This window comes from Stegastes partitus, unplaced genomic scaffold (assembly GCF_000690725.1).
Source record: "Stegastes partitus isolate 25-593 unplaced genomic scaffold, Stegastes_partitus-1.0.2 Scaffold19, whole genome shotgun sequence".
NCBI classification, from domain to species: domain Eukaryota; kingdom Metazoa; phylum Chordata; class Actinopteri; family Pomacentridae; genus Stegastes; species Stegastes partitus.
In genome coordinates, this window is record NW_007577750.1 from 1,489,445 (window position 1) to 1,506,385 (window position 16,941).

The 16,941-nt window shown below is 41.8% G+C and overlaps 1 protein-coding gene across 4 annotated transcripts in view; it reads left to right on the plus strand.

Annotated features, from left to right (window-relative positions):
* ankrd11 (ankyrin repeat domain 11) overlaps positions 1-15,426 on the plus strand; it is a 129,590-nt gene extending 114,164 nt beyond the window's left edge. For 3 of the 4 annotated variants that reach the window (XM_008292956.1, XM_008292964.1, XM_008292979.1), the window contains 9 exons: positions 1,057-1,257; positions 1,364-1,506; positions 2,114-2,261; positions 2,386-6,844; positions 6,954-9,642; positions 9,910-10,008; positions 10,417-10,560; positions 10,648-10,740; positions 10,853-15,426. In XM_008292956.1, the coding sequence (XP_008291178.1) occupies positions 1,057-1,257; positions 1,364-1,506; positions 2,114-2,261; positions 2,386-6,844; positions 6,954-9,642; positions 9,910-10,008; positions 10,417-10,560; positions 10,648-10,740; positions 10,853-11,038 (8,162 nt within the window). In that variant the 3' untranslated portion in view covers positions 11,039-15,426. The remainder of the gene's footprint in view (positions 1-1,056; positions 1,258-1,363; positions 1,507-2,113; positions 2,262-2,385; positions 6,845-6,953; positions 9,643-9,909; positions 10,009-10,416; positions 10,561-10,647; positions 10,741-10,852) is intronic. The other variant, XM_008292973.1, reaches the window with a different exon arrangement.
* The last annotated feature ends 1,515 nt before the right edge of the window (positions 15,427-16,941 follow it).

A 16,941-nucleotide genomic window follows, 5' to 3' on the forward strand; every position in this document is an offset into this window, starting at 1 on the left:
TTTGTATGTGAGAGCTATGTAGGTGGGCTTAAAGAGGGTTAGGTGCAGAGGAAGGCATAGGTTGATTGTTTTTGTTTATTTTGTGGTTGTTGAGCACTTTGCCTTTGTTGTTTAGTTTTGTTTTGTTTTTTGGCCACATGTCAGTCAATACTCTGCCTCTGGACAGAACTAACTGCTTAAGTTGAATATATCACAAGTTAATCCATATTAATTCTCATTCCAGCAGCAATGAAATGAATGAAAAATACTTTATTTTTCATTTTCATATGCTATCAGGGATAGATATTGTTTTGTCTTAGCAGCTACGTATCAGTTCATTTACAGGAGTGGAATTATTTTTACTAAAATACAGCATGTAAGGAAATGAAACTACCTCTTCTTCTGGTTTTACATTAGTCTGGAACTGATGGTGCAATCTCAATATCTGGGCCAAATTACAACAGACATTCAAATGCAAAAAGCCTGCAAGAATTGAATTGCTGTTAACTTATTTGATGTCCTCTCTGATGTTAGATGATTATTCGTTTAAATTACTGCCTGTTTATGTCTGCTCGTATTATACTTCTTTTTTTTTTTGTAGGCAATGTAATTTGGCCATAAATTAATCAGACACTTAAAATAATATTATTGTTGCAAACATGTAATTTTTATTTACAGTTGACATTCAAGATAAATTTAGGTTTGTGAGGACCAATGCATAGCCACTTTTATTTATTAATTCCTTTGTTGCATGCCTGGAGGCATGGACATAGATTAAGTGAGTGTGTTTCAAATATCATTTGGGACAATAGCTGCACAAACTCAATAATGTAAATGTGATTAAGGCTTGGGTTTAATCTTGTAAATGTGATGAAATGAGCTCAAGTAAAGTAGGTCCAACCACTCTGCTGCTGAATGCTGTGTGTGATTGCCCCCTTCTGGCTGCAAGCAGTTTAAAGTCCAGTTTTTCATGATACAAATAGTGGACAAAACAAACCATTGAAGCAATTGTTTTTAGAAATTGTGCATAACAGACTGTTTTAGTGTTGAAGTGACATGTTCATCTCCTACCTACAGACACAACACCAAAGCATCAGTCACAGTCCAGTCTGGGTCAGAAGGGAACGCCAAACTCTGCATCTAAAACCAAAGACAAAGTGAATAAACGGAATGAGAGAGGAGAGACTCGACTGCACAGAGCAGCAATCCGTGGAGAGGTACGCCGCATCAAGGAGCTCATCAGTGAGGGAGCTGATGTGAATGTAAAAGACTTTGCAGGTAAGAGGCTCTTTGTTTACGCTGTTCTTTACTTCATGGGTGAAGCAATATATATTCAATCATATGTAGTATGTCCTTCTTATACAGTAATTCTCCTTGTGTTTAGGCTGGACTGCATTGCATGAGGCGTGCAACAGGGGGTATTATGATGTGGCCAAGCAGCTGCTGGCAGCCGGAGCAGAGGTCAACACCAAGGGTCTGGATGATGACACCCCTCTACATGATGCATCCAACAACGGACATTTCAAGGTAAAATGAATTCCAATTAGCAAAAGGCACCTCATGACCAAATGGACTCAACATTTTAACAAAACAGTTGAGATCAAAATAACATTTCTAAATTTAAAGTCTTACAATGAATTTAGAGTCTTGCACTGACTGCTGCAAGTCAAGGAAAACAAGTTTTTTTTATTTTATTTTTTTTTAAAGGCTTAGGTAGACTTGTAACAAATTTAAAAAAGAGAACTGGCGGGAGAATTTCAAACCCCTAAACTATCTAACCTCTGCACAGCTGCCGTGAAGTGGATGTAAATCAGATCATCGATTTTGGAAAGTTACTCAAACGGTTCAACAGAGACCTCCCACCCATTCTGCTTACAGAAAGAGGGGAGGAGTTATGACCGTCCAATAAGCAGTTTGGCTAGAGTAAAATCAGTTTTTAGTCTTTCATTATTCTGACAATATGTTGAACTAAATGTCAGAATATCTTATACCTCATTACATGACTAAATGATAACTATGAAGTTATTGTAGAATTAATTTTGTGTCCTTTGACATCTAAAGTCTGAACCATAAGAGAAGTCCCATATTAAATTGCAGTTTACTTGAGTGAATTATTTCTTTTTATTTATTTCAGGTGGTTAAGCTACTTTTACGGTATGGAGGGGACCCACGTCAAAGCAACAGGAGAGGTGAAACACCACTCAAGGTCGCCAACTCGCCAACTATGCTGAATCTGTTGCTGGGAAAAGGCACTTACACCTCAAGTGAAGAAAGTTCATCGGGTATGTACTATTGGATATTTGAGTTGTCTGATTACTTGACTGTTGTACAAGTTATTTGTATAGATGAGTTTTGCGGTGTTTAATTAAATTGTGTTTTGATTGTGCTTCTTTTTTCATCCTACAGAATCTTCAGAGGAGGAAGATGCCCCCTCATTTGCCCCATCCAGCTCTGTCGATGGCAATAACACAGACTCAGAGTTTGAGAAGGGCCTGAAGTTAAAAGGGAAAACTGCAGACCCTCCTAAATCTGCCGTCACACCTGTCAAAGATGAATACGAATTTGATGAGGACGATGAGGAGGAACGTGTCCCTCCTGTGGACGATAAACACCTCTTGAAAAAAGACTTCCGCAAGGACTCAATTAGCAAGACCAACAGCTTCATCTCTATACCCAAGATGGAGGTTAAAACCTATTCCAAAAGCAACTCGCTCACACCAAAGAAAACTGTCAGGCGGATTATCTCTGACAGTAACAGTTCAGACGAGGATGATAGGACGTTGTGTTTCACACCAGCGCCTACGCCACGGCAGCAAGCCCAGCAAACAAATACCAAGACTAGAGACTCTGGCAGTATGAGCTCTAAACAACAAAAAGACAAGAATAAAGTCAAAAAGAAGCGAAAGAAGGAGAGTAAAAATAATGTCAGTAAAGAAGTCAGGTTTGGGAAAGTCAATGACAAATTCTGTACATCTGACTCTGATTGTGGAGATGTTGAGAGTGAGGACGATAAGGGCTCAAATAGTATAAAGGACTCTTCTGCAACGAATCTGAAAGAATCCCCTGGCTTTAATGCATCCTCCTCCTCTTCCCATGGAAACTTGAACTCTCAGAAACAGGCACCATCATTAGCAGAACAGCATCCTAAGCAGTGGAGGACAGATGGCTGGAAGACTGTGTCATCTCCTACATGGTCAGATGTCAGTTCTCTCTCAGATTCAGTCAGAACAAGACTGTCCAGTGAGTCTGACTACTCCTCTGCTGATTCCAGTGTCGAGTCAATAAAACAGGTTAAGAGGAAAGCGCAGGAAAACAAGAAGAAAAACAACAACGTGCACAGTAATACTATAGACAAGAAAAATTCTGAGCTCTACAAGAACTCCACTACAGAAAGTGCAGTCTCCAAAACCGATGTAGATGGCAAAGTGTTGAAAAAGCATAAAGTGAAGCACAAGCACAAAAATAGGGAAAAGGATAAAGCTCCTAGCCTAGTCCTTAATCAGGATATGAATGAGAAATTTGTCAAGAGCTATTCCTTTGATTTTGACGATTCAAGGCAGAAGTCCCTAATTGTTGAGTCAGAATCGCCAGCTGAGAGCAAGGTCAAGTTATCCAAACACGAAAAAGACCATTCGAAAAAGGACGATAGGCTTTCGAAAACCAAGTCTGAGGATAAGGACTGGTCGTCTGGAAAAGACCTGCATAGAACAGCAAAAGAAGAGAAAAACAAGAAAACTAAGGACTCCACCAAGGACAAGACAAATAAGGAGGAGAGGGAAAAGCCTGTGAAATCTGACAAGGATCGAAATGTCAAAGAAAAGGAGAAACCCAAGGAGGATAAACAAAAGGCTCACAAAGAGGAGAAAAAGAAAAAGTCCAAGGAGAAGTCCTCCTCAAAGGCAGACAGGAAAAGTGAGCAGAAGGAGGAAAAGCATTTAAAGGTGGACAAGGAGAAAAACACCAAGGAGGAGAAGGAGAAATGTAAGAAAGACAAAGCACCAAAGGAAGAATGTGAGTATGAAGACTATGACATTAACAACCGTTTCCTCAATCTGGAGGACACAAAGCTCAGTGCCTCAGATGACCATCATGACAGATGGGGCTCAGAGATGTCTTCTGACTCTTCCCTCTATGGAGATGACAGCTGGGACGCTCCTGTCAAAGAGTACAAGGAATACAAAGCCAACAACGCTGTTAAACTTATTGTTGAGACTGTTAAGGAGGAGACGAGGAGGAAAGAAAACAAAGTCAAGGACAAGAAATCAGATCACAGTGATAAAAGATCAGAGAAGGAAGCCACTTCTAAAAAGAAAGACAAAGACTCCTCGGAAAAGACAAATGAAAAGAAAAAAGACTGGTCCGAAAAACAAAAACTAAACTCCAGCCACTCGGTTGAGAAAGAAAAGAAGCGGAAGGAGTCCACAGAGACAGTCAAAGACAAAAAAGACAAGGATTCTCTGGACAGCTGCAGAGACCGTAAAGACTCATATGACTTCATGAAGGAAAGAAAGGACATAAAAATCAAGCAGGAGGTTATAAGAGATGAATATGGCAATGATACTTTCTTCAAAGACATTGATGCTGTCGGTAAATCATGTGACATCAGAGAAAGAAACCACTCTGGAAAGGAGAAAGAAAAGAAGGGTGAGGGAATAGATAAGCGAGACAAGATGAAAGCTGACAAGCACAAGGAGAAAACGAAAGACAGAGGAGCTGATCAGGAGAAGGACAAGAGCGAGAAAAGCTCCACAGAAAAAACTGTCAAGGAAAAGGATGCAGACCGAGGCACCAAAGACAAGAAGGAGGGAGCCAAAGACAAACACAAAGACTCTCATGGCAAAGACAAAGATCGAAAGATGTCTTCAGAACAGACAAAGGACAAAAAAGAAAAGGCCTCTCAAGACAAGCATACTGACAGGGAGAAGGATTTCTTGGAGGTAAAGAAAGAAGAAAGAAAACCAGAGAAAATCCGTGAGAAAACGTGGTACAACATAGCTGACATATTCACTGACGAAAGCGATGATGATGAAGACAGCTATAACAGTAGTGTACTTGTGTCAGATTCCATCAGAAAAGATTCAACACCTGATCAGGATGAGCTGGATCACTTCCCATCAGAAAAAAATAGAAAATCATCAGCAGAGGCTAAACACAACACAGAAAAGGCAAAAGACAAAGAACACAAAGAAAAGAAGAAAGATAAAGCCACATTTGACACAGGCAAAGAGAGGAAAGGCTCCCTTGAGAAACACAACAAAGACAAGAAAGATTCTGTGGATGCAAAACATAAGGAGAGAAAAGACAGGATGTCAGTGGACTCAAACCAGGAAAAGAAAAATAAGCAGAAGCTGTTGGACAAAAGGGACACAAGTGAGGAAAAGACAAAGAGCAAATATAAAGACAAGCAGGACCATTCTAAGGAAAGGAAGCCCTCAAAAGGCAGTGGTGAGAGTGAAAAGTCCCTCTTAGAAAAACTGGAAGAGGAGGCTATGAATGACTACAAGGATGACTCCAATGACAAGAACAGTGAAATCTCCTCAGATAGTTTCACTGACAGAGGTCATGAGCCAGTCCTCACGAGTTACTATGACACCATCAGCCTGACTGATATGTCTGAGGACAGGAGAGACTCCCTGTCCGTATCTACACCGCAGGAGAAGTTCAGGGAGAAAGAGAGGCATCGACATTCGTCTTCATCTTCATCCAAGAAAAGCCATGATAAGGACAAAGAAAAGGTCAAGAAGGACAAAGGAGACAAACGTGACAAAACTGAGGAGATCAGAGAGTCCTACAGCCGCAGAGAGAGTCTACCCTTTGAGAAAGAGCCAATGCCTCTCGAAGCAGACCCTTACACATTCCCATATGGTGGTAAGGGAGACGGCGAAGATGACTTAGACAAAACATTGGAGTTTGAAAAAGAGATGTCCAAAAAGGACAAAGACAAATCAACTGGTGTCATCAGTGACAGGATGAAGGACAAAAAGAAAAAGGAGAAACATAAGGAAAAAGTTAAGGAGGAGAAGAACAAATACGCTGATGGCTTTGGGTTATTTAAACACTCCAAAGAGGATGTAAAGTCAGGGTTAAAAGATAGCCCACAGGTTACTGTTCTGAAGGACAGGTCAAAAGAAGAAAGCCCAAAATTTGATGTGAAAAAAGAGAGAAATCGGGATACATTGGACAAAGACAACAGAATGGACCACAGTAAATCTAAAGTAAAGGATGAAAACGAAAAGCTCACTCAGTCCAAAGACACAATGCGGAAAGATAGCCGTCCACGCGAAAAACTGTTGGTGGATGGTGATTATCAAATGACAAGTTTTGGTCAGATGTTGAGTCTAAAAGACCAGGAAATTGAAGAGCGCCACAAGAGACATAAAGAGAGGATGAAGCAGATGGAGAAGCTGAGACCCAAGTCAGGGGACCCTAAACTCAAAGACAAAACCAAGTCTACAGAGGAAGTACGGAAAAGCCGCAGTGAGCTATCATCAAAGAAATCCAACAGCCTGGAGTCTGGTCTTAAAGAAAAAAAGCTAAAGGATGTGGGACTCCCAGCTCAAATGATGTCTCCGAGCAGGAAGTTCCAGCCTACCGACAGTCAGAGCTCAAAGGACTGGCTGGCTGGTCACCAAATGAAGGAGAACCTCCCTGCTTCTCCCAGGCCAGATCAGAACAGGCCAACTGGTGTCCCCACACCGACCTCTGTCATCTCTTGCCCAAGCTTTGAGGAAGTAATGCAGACTCCACGTACACCCTCTTGTAGTGCAGAGGATTATCCTGACATTATGCTGGATGGCCTGGACTGCCAAAACTCATCAGCTATGACTATGTCAATGAATGCCTGCTCCCCATCGTTCTTTGAAAGGTATTTAAAATTTCAAACATGCTGCTGGGTTACTCTTTTGATCATTTTGACTATTTTGTTTTGTACTGAATGTGGCATATTTCCTAATGTCTTTCTGTTGTTCACCCAGCAGGTACTCTAACTCCCAGAGTTTCCAGGAGGGCACTTGTCCTACCCCTGCGAAGAACCTCCAGCTGCCACTTGTCAGCCGTTCTGCATCCTCTGACATCCGCAGGCCTTTGGAGGACGAGTTCAAGACTGAGGCTGACAAGTTTCTTCGACAGCAGAGTGATCCAGTGGCTGAATTTGATCCATCATCTTCTTCCCAACCTCTAGAGGACAAATCTGCAACTGTGGATAGGTTGGAGTGCCTATCACCCTATTTCTCCCCAATGAGAATCTTGTCGCCTCGACGGGAGCCAGCCCATCCAACACCAGATGTGGCAGCACCAACTCTTGCTGGCACGGAAGTCAATGAGCACCTTCCTGAAAGTGTATACAACAGTTTCTTGCCCAAACCTTCCACACCAGTTCACAGGCCAGATCCCCAGGAGCCCTGCTTTGACATCGCTGCACCACCAACTCCAGCTCCTGCTGCTTTGCCACCCCTGGATATTGATGATATATCTGAGCCTCACCACAGTGAGCCTAATCTAGTCCTCTCAGATCTACCCTCTGTCACAGAAGAACAGGAGCAGCAGGAGGAGGAGGATGACGAGGAGGAGGAGGAAGAGGAGGAGGAAGAATGTGATGGGGATGACAGAGCTGATGGAGACCACTGTGGAGTGGAAGAGCCAGAACAAACAAGAGAGCCATGTTCCTTCTCCCCTCAAGTTGAGGACCCTCTGAGGAAGAGCTGGCCTGCAGAGTCTCCAGAGCAGCAGGAGCCAGAGGTTCACCAGCTGTCCCCCTCACACTCTGCACCCAACCATGGAGAGAATTGTTTTGACCACAGCATGGGCTGGAACCCTGATATGGATCTCAAATCGCCACACAGGACATATGGTGAGATCGAGGCTGCCGTCTCCAAAATAACCAGCCCTTACTCTCATTCAGACGACATGCAGCCCTTGTCTGGACACCCATCCGTCACTCCCCCTTATGCTACCTGGAATAGGTGGCACAAAGAGGACCCAGAAGACTTTGATGAGCAGAAGGAGGCTGTGGCTGACATCCCCTCTCCGGAGAGGCCTGACACAGCCATGGATGGGGAACACAATTATCTAAACACCTCATTATCCTCCAATAGGCTAGAGTCTTTCTTCCAGGACAAACCGAACATAGAGGATGGACACCAGATGGACACAGAATCACAATGTGTAGAGCCAGACAGCAAACAGAGCACACACAGCTTCAGTGATGCCACTGATGGTCCCATGGCACCTGCTGTGGGCCCTGAGCCCGTGGTGCCCTGGGCAGACCAATTCTCAGCTGATGCAGATGAGCTGGATGACCTGGGACCGTTCTCCTTGCCTGACCTTCCACTTCCGGACAAGTCAGAAGAAGCCGAGTCTCGAGAACCTGACCTGGCTGACCACAACAAGACTGTGCCGACCCACATTAGACATACAATTACAGAGAGAGATGACCCAGACATAATGGAGGTAGACCTACCAAGCCTGGCAAAGACATCATGCCCTGCTAGGGACCAAGGTTTAGGGGAATCTGCTGGACAAGACTTGGTGGTACCATCACCACATGCCACCTTTCAGCAAGAGTTGGACCCTGATCCTCAAAGTGTGCCCATCAACAGCACTTTGTCTCTTACCCAACAACAAAGCAGCATTTTGGAGAGAAAATTACCTTATGGAGGACCGGATGAGTCGGATCCTAATATGTTGTATTCATCTGTGAAATCAGATGCCAGTCAGCAGCATCACTTACAGATCCATTCCGTCCCTGAGTCGTTGCAGTTACCGCTGGATTCAGTATCTGCTGTCAAGTCAGAGGCGAGACAGGAGGAAATGTCTGAGACTGTCACAGACTCTGTTTCATGCAGTCCTCTCCCTCAACTCCCAGTGCCAGTCACCCTCTCCAGCACAGTGGAGCTACCAGACACTCAGGAGCCCACATCCAAGCTAACACCGGTAACCCTAACCACTGTATCCGCCACTGTAGATATATCCAAGAAGGTAGATGAAATCCCTCAAAGGATGACCCGCTATCGCGCCAAGAACAATTCCTCTGCTGCTGCTGTCCCTCCTACCTCCAGTATAATTTGTTCGACCGGCACTGCCACCCCAGTGACGACCAGTCCAGCAGTGAGCATTAACCCAATTCCTACAAGAACCCCGACACCCACCTCAGCCCCTTCCTTCTCAGCCCTGAAGAAAGACAAAGACTCTGGGCTTACTGTCTCTTCTGTTACGTCTAATTCAACTCCAGCAGTGTCTTTATCTGCTTCTATGACGACCTCTGCGTCAGTGGTCCTCAGTAAGGCAACAAAAGGTCGTCCTATCCCTGTGGACGAAGAGGAATCTCAGACCCAGCACCCACGAAAGAGGAAATTTCCACGTTCTGCTGGGCAGCAAGTCCAAGTCCAGCTGGTAAATACAGCCATGCAGCAGACTAGGGAAATGATCCAGCAGACTTTAGCTGTAGTAGTCAACGCCATCAAGCTGGATGATATTGAGCCGTACCACAGTGACCGTTCCAACCCTTACTTTGAGTACCTACAGATCAGGAAGAAGATTGAAGAAAAGAGGAAGATTCTGTGTTACATCACCCCTCAGGCCCCACAGTGTTATGCTGAATATGTGACCTACACTGGCTCATACCTGCTAGATGGCAAACCCCTCAGCAAGCTTCACATCCCTGTGGTAAGTTACCATGCATTTACATTCTCCCTTTTGACAAACCCAAAGTTGTGAGTAGGTTAGAAGGTTTAATCTGTAAACATTTATCATTTTTGATGGCAAAAAAAGCTATTCAGATGGTAAATAAGGGCATGGAAATTGTTTATTTCTAGAGATAAATACTGTATCTTACTGCAGAGGTGTAAATGAAGCTCTTTTTATATACACTCTCTGTTCTGTTATAATAGGGGTCAGACGGTAAACGGTACTTGTTTGTGTTTTGCTCATCAGATTGCCCCACCTCCATCGCTGTCAGAACCTCTGAAGGAGCTCTTCAGGCAACAGGAGGCAGTGAGAGGAAAGCTCAGGTTGCAGCACAGCATAGAACGGGTAAGAAATATATTCTCTCTAAATGTGCATGTTTTTCTACATGCCTCATTTATTTTTTAGGCTTGTTCTCTGTCCTAAATTCACTCATAGATCACTCCATCCCTGCTTTTATACATACAGGGACACATGTGCACTGAATGCCATGAGCACTCCTTTGATGAAAGATCAAAGCCTATTTCTAAATATAAATAAGTGAAATCTGCATAGTCCTCCTAGGTTGAGCCAGAGTGAACTGCAGGCACAAATCTATTTCATCTCTCCCTAATTAAGTGACAACCATTTCTGTGAAACAGCAGTTTGGATGTTCAAGACCCATTTTTATTAACCTCAAAAAGCAGCCAGTCATCCTGATGTTCAACAATATATCTAATATTTTTGTCCTTTCTGTGTTGTGCTTACTGTTCACAGGAGAAGCTGATTGTTTCATGTGAACAGGAGGTTTTACGGGTCCACTGCAGAGCAGCCCGGACAATAGCTAATCAGGCTGTGCCATTCAGTGCCTGCACCATGCTGTTGGACTCTGAAGTATACAACATGCCATCGGAGAGCCAGGTAGGAAATGCATACATCCCCACCTAAGTGGTATGTCTGCAGCCAGTTATTACTTTGTCAGCACTAAAATTTGTTCTGTGCTCTCAGGGTGATGAGAACAAATCTGTTAGAGATCGCTTCAACGCACGTCAGTTCATTTCCTGGATCCAGGATGTAGATGATAAATATGACCGCATGAAGGTAAATACAGTTACTCTGTAGTGGTTTTGTGTATATTTTTCCATTTAAAGGCATAGATTCCAGGATTTGTGTCAGTACAAACTAAATTTATGCTTGCCTCTTTCTTCCCCAGACATGTTTGTTGATGCGGCAGCAACACGAGGCAGCAGCCCTCAACGCAGTGCAAAGGATGGAGTGGCAGTTGAAGGTCCAGGAGCTGGATCCAGCAGGACACAAGTCCCTCTGCGTCAATGAAGTCCCGTCCTTCTACGTGCCAATGGTCGATGTCAACGATGACTTTGTCCTGCTGCCTGCGTGACACACCTGTGCTCACAGAACGAGAACAAGCTTCATCTGAATCACTTCTTCTCAAAGAGACTTCGTTGGACAGAACGAAAGGAAAGGGCTAGCAAGTTCGAAAGAGGACTTTAGACAAGAAAATTATATTCTATAAAAAAAGAGTAAAGATGAAAAACTTGCTCTGGATTCCCTTCCGTGAAGAAGGAAACTTGTTTTTACTGGGGGAAAAGAAAATACACAACTTGCACTTTCATCCTCAAAGTTTTTACGCTTTTGTTTGATCAGAGTGTGAAAAGCAGAAACAGTTTTTGCTGTGGGGCTCTGACATCGAGACACAACTCCTCAGTGCTCAGTTACAGTGAGACAGGGGACAGAGATATATTTTCTGTGTTCGTTTTTGGTCCCTGCTTCAATACCCACCACCACCACTAGGAGGACGTATCAGAGAAGAGCTCGCCCAACAGTGTGGTGCCTGTTCTGAGGGGGACTGAGGAGAAGCCTCCCCTGTCGACGCAGGGCTCTGGGTGGGCTAGGAGTCCAGCGGTGACCCAGAGGAAGGCAACGGAGCCATGGTATATCATGTGGATCTTCAGTTGATTCAAGAAGCGAGGCCAGCCACTGATGGTTTTAGGGGCTACAAGACCGCATACCCAGAAGGATGCCCCCTTTTTCATACTACACCGGGCATAGCTAAACAGTAGGGTAACAAAGCCTGCAGCAGGTTGGAATACAGCAGAGGGGTTACGATGTGTGTGCACGTCAGGGCCCAGTGTCTGAGAGGAAGAGACTGTCCCTGCAGCCTCTCAGCCTGGCTAAACAAAAGAGGACAGACATGGATCTCTGAGGACAGACCGGAGTGTTCCTCAGCGAGCATGTTTGCTCCAACAACAACACATCAGACCACCATGGACTGCAAAAACACCACAGGACAACCAGAAGAAACAAACATAACGAATGTTGAGATTCAAAGAGACTATTGAGAAAAAATGTTGTTTGGCAGGAGGAGAGAAATATTGTTTTTGTGTATTTCTTTACTTGGGCATTTCATTGTTTCTGAGGAAGTGACTTGAAACACTACAGAGCCAATATTAGTTTAATGGAAAAAAACAAAACAAAAGAAAACTGAAAAAAAGTTGTATTCCGTAAATTATGTACAGTTTTTATATTCGTTAACCAATGTATTCTTGCTGCCTTCTAGATAATTTATTTTGCCACACATTACTGCACAGTTGTAAATAACTTATGTACTGTAATATCACTCAGTTAAGTGTAAAGGAAAAAAAAACATAAAAGAAATAAAAATTATCTTTTTATGTACAGTTCACTTTTGGGCAGCACTTCTCCCCCACCCCCACCCCCACCCCCACCCCCCCATATCCATGGGCCAAAATGTGTACATGATTCTGTCAGTATTTGAAAGACTCCAGTGCACATGTTTATGATCCCATCTCTAGATTCAGTCCGAGTTTAAAGAAACTCACCTGGCCATGAAGTCACCACAACACAAATAGCTGACAGAGAACGCTTCTGGATAAAAGGGCCTCCCACAGGCCAGCCACCATACAGTCCCTCAAATGTAGCAGAATAGTTGTTGAGGATTTATTTAAAGAATAGACAGATTATTATTCATTACTTTACTACACAATTATATCTGAAAAATTTTGAACCAAGAAAATGCCTTTTTCAGTGAAAAAAATGTACTCATTGTTGGGCAAAATCACATAGATATATATGGGTGGGATGCAAGTTAGAGATGTCATTCACAAGCAAAACCATCATATTAGTGTAGAATGGTTTCAAATTATTTTTGCTTGTTTTTAATGTGCAAAAATTGGAAATCATTTCCTATCATCGTCTAACACCAACAAGACACGGGTCTTTCAGCACCTTCACTACTTGTCCTGTTCCCCCGGCTTGTCTGATTTTCACGTTAAGTAGACTGAAAGGTTTCATTCCGTACTGACTCTTAATATTGTTATGTCCTTTCTGTCTGCCCCTTGTCTAAAATTGCAGAGCAGCTTATTTTCTTGGTGCTGTTCCAGCTGTACTCACTGGGTGGCGCCAGTGTGTCAGAAAAGTCATTTGGCTTAGCATGAGACCCTAAGGCCTTTCACTTGAATGGGTGTTTTTAAATATATTTCAATTTTATTACAGCCCAGAAGGAGTTTAGGTTCCCTAATATGAGCAGTCAGTGAAGTCACAATAGGCTCAGTAAACATTTAGCTCCAGTCACATCATACTTGTAATTTTTATCAATGTTTCATCTACAATGGGCTTGGCTAGCGTTGTCAGGGATTTTAAATGTTAGGTTACTTCCTCATAGTATTCAGTTGTGTGGTGACATTTGTTGTTATCATGTTCTTGCGTCAGGCCCAAGCAGACAGCTAGACAGTTAACGAAACTTAAATCTTGTCAGAATGAACCAAAAAGTGAACAGACATTTAACACAAACAGTGGAGGGTAAAGAAACAGGTTTGTGCTGAAGAGACTTTTTTTTTTTTTTTTGCTGTTAAAAACCCCATTGGAATGTTGATTTGTGATGGCTTGTATTGGTTCTCTATTTTTATTGGGTCTTCGTTTTGAAAAGCTTTCCCGACCTACCACACAGGCTGCCTGTCTGTGTGTGAAAGCTGCTCACGTATCCTGATGGTAATATTATCTAAAAGTTTTTAAGTTATTTATACACTGTCAGTCAGCATAGCTGTGTATGGTATGTCTAGTCGAGTGCAATGGTTGTTGCTATTACACTGTGCAGACAAGGTGGCTAGATGTATAGTCCTGGATATTTTTGAGAGATACACACACATCCTGGTTGGTATACAGACACATTTGGATACGAATAGCAGAAAATAGGTTTTTAAACCCCTGTTTGTCATGTTTTCATTTTTATTGTTGGTTTCTTACAGTTTTTGGGAAAAGGGTAAAGGGTGTCTTTTGTTCACAAAATCCTTGTGTGTCTTTTAACTAAGTGTATGTAATTTTGAATGTTGTGGTGTTTATCTTTTGGGGGGGGGGGGGTTGTTTTTTGTTTTTTGTTTTTTTTGTTTTTTTTTTGTTCGTGTATAGAGAATAAACACCAGTGGCATGTCAATCACGTTGCTAATCAAGCAGAATGTATACCGTTACTATGCCCTGACCGACACCCTCTCACTATTGTTTACAAGACATCAAGAGTGTTTCCGTTTCACGTGTCACCTTTTTTAGCGGTCTAAGCCCTGCCTTTGTTTGTACTTCTGTAATTCATGTAAGTCATTTGTTTGAATCACAAAGGCTTGAAATGGTGATGGTCGATGCAACCGACAGGCGATTTCTCCCCTAGTTCGCGGCATGCCGCTGCACAGAGCAATAGACTAAACACATCCATGCACGCTGATCCTTCGGTGCGAACATCCAACAAACGGAAGGTAAAATTGAATACAGACACAAAACACACATCAGTCCTCAGATGCACAGTAGAGCACTTGGCCGTGGTGATACAGATGCTAGCCTGACACCACCTCAGTCAGCAACATATTACCTCTACTCTCCTCACATTCACGCGTAATGTTTATTTTAGATTTGTTATTTGTTGTTTTTTCTTACTGGACATAAATATACATAATTGCTATTTTTTTCATTATATAGAATCACGATTTCAAGCCTTTTTTCTAGTTTTCTTTTGTTTTGTTTTTTAATTAAAAACCCAGACTGTAGCTGGTTTTTGTTCCTTTTTTTTTTTTTTTTTTTGAATGGAAGATGACTAATAAAAAAGCATGGAGAACTACTCATTAAATGGTGAGAAATAACCTATTTATTATCTTTTTGTTTTTTTCTGACACCTGTGGTATGTTTGAGTTGAAGTTTGTCTCCGCTGTGTAAATTTTCCTCCTTGTAATGCGTGAAAGAGACATACTGTACATAGCTCTGTAAATAAAACCTCCCAGGACGTTTTGCACCCTCCTCTTTGTACTAGTCTGAAAAATTGCGTAGAATGTGGGGTTCTAACAGCAACGGGCTGTGTGCGCTCGCTGCAGGTGATTATGATGTAACAATGTAACATTTTTTTTATTTGTACAATGTAGTTTATTTGTGTACATATTGTTGGAGCAGCTAAGGGGGGTGGGGTGGGGTGGGGGCGGTGTATATGAGGGTTTTTGTTGATGCTATCGTCAGTGCTGTAACAGAAATCCAGTACTTTCACCTCTAGCTGTTGTTGATTTCCTGGAAAAAAAAAAAAAAAAGAAAAAGAAAAAAAAAAGATTAAAAAGGAGAGAAACTGAAAATGAGTATGGATGGGGGGGGAAAAAAGACTAAAACTGAAAAGTAAAAATTCTAAATTGTTATTTTCTACAGTTGCATGTACAGAGAGCGCGAGAACTGCTGTTGTTCCTCAGAGATTATGTTCGTTAATAAAATTTTGAAATATTACAGGCTGGTTCTGATTCTTGGCCTTCTGTTTGTTACTGTAATAATGTAGAAGCTGTATTTTGTTGCCACACCAAGAATACAGTCATCCTCAAATTTATTCATACCCTCCCATTAAAGAAGGAAAACAAACAGCTGTCACTGAAATAAGTTGAAACTGACAAAAGTAATAATAAAAATAAATAAATAATGAAAATCATGACATTGCTTTTGAATTGTGATTCAACAGAAATATATATTTTTTTAAAAAGCATGATCGGACCCGTAAACCAATATTTAGTTTAACAACACTTTGAGGCAATCACTGCATCCAAGTGTTTTTCCGTAACTCTTAATCAGACTTCTGCACCTGTTGACGTATATTTTGATTTTGGCCCACTACTCAAGTGCTCCAATTTGTCTGTTTTTGTGTTTGTTTGTTTTTTAATCATTGTTTTCAACCACAATTCAAAAGCAATGTCTTATTTCACAAAATTATAATTTAGTAAATGTTTATTTATTATTACTTTTTTCAATGTGTAATTATTTGAGTGACTATTGTGAATTTTGCCTTTTCTTTAATGGAAGGGTATGAATACATTTGGGGATCACTGTATATCCTCTAATATTTGACTATACACCTTTAAATAATGATTATACATTTAAAAACATTTAACTCCATATAACGACCGACCAGATCATCATGGCGGTCTGGTGTAATCCAAGAGTCGTGTTTCTATTATTAGCAGGAGGTAACAGTGTTCGGTGTCAGATCTGTACAGCGGACAGAGGAAGATGTTTCACAATCTGTTTGATATGCCTCCTCTGACGTGGTGTCCAAATCTAGAGCCAGAGGTAAACAAGCCAGGAAGAGTTTAGTCACTCAACCGGTATATCTGTGAATGAATTTCAGTTTCTGATCATAAACTGTCACCTGTCATGTCTGTCAAGAACAAGTCTGACAATATTGGGGGGAACAAATACACATTATTTCACATCTCAGTTATTTTTATAGCTTTTCTGTAGGTTGTGCGTTGTGAAGTCCTGTCACCCAAGAAATGACATAACTTCACCAAGCCCATCTATGGTTTGAACTGCAATTAACATAATGAGCTGTCACAAATGTGGATAAACCACTTTAAGTAATGAGTCATCAGCTGGATATAAAGTCGTGTCTAAAAAAAAAACACACTAGTTTGTTGTTGCACTTATCGTTTGTTAATGTGCCTCTCAGCGCAATGTGATTTTTCATATTTCAGTCAGATGAAGGAAAATACACACTCTATAGCGAAGCATCTCTAAATCCTAAACATCAACTGATCTACACACTATTGAAAGCTACATCCAACAGATGATTAAACATTTTTGAAAATGTATTTATACAGCAAACTTACAAAGTGCTTCAGGTAGATGAGGGGTTGTGGGGTATTATTTTTTGTGTAGAGCACTTTGTGTTCCATCCTATTAGTAGGAAAAAGGGTTTACAAATATAGTCTGACTTATGGGGGTAAATCAAGATGAAAACGTATCAGTGTTATG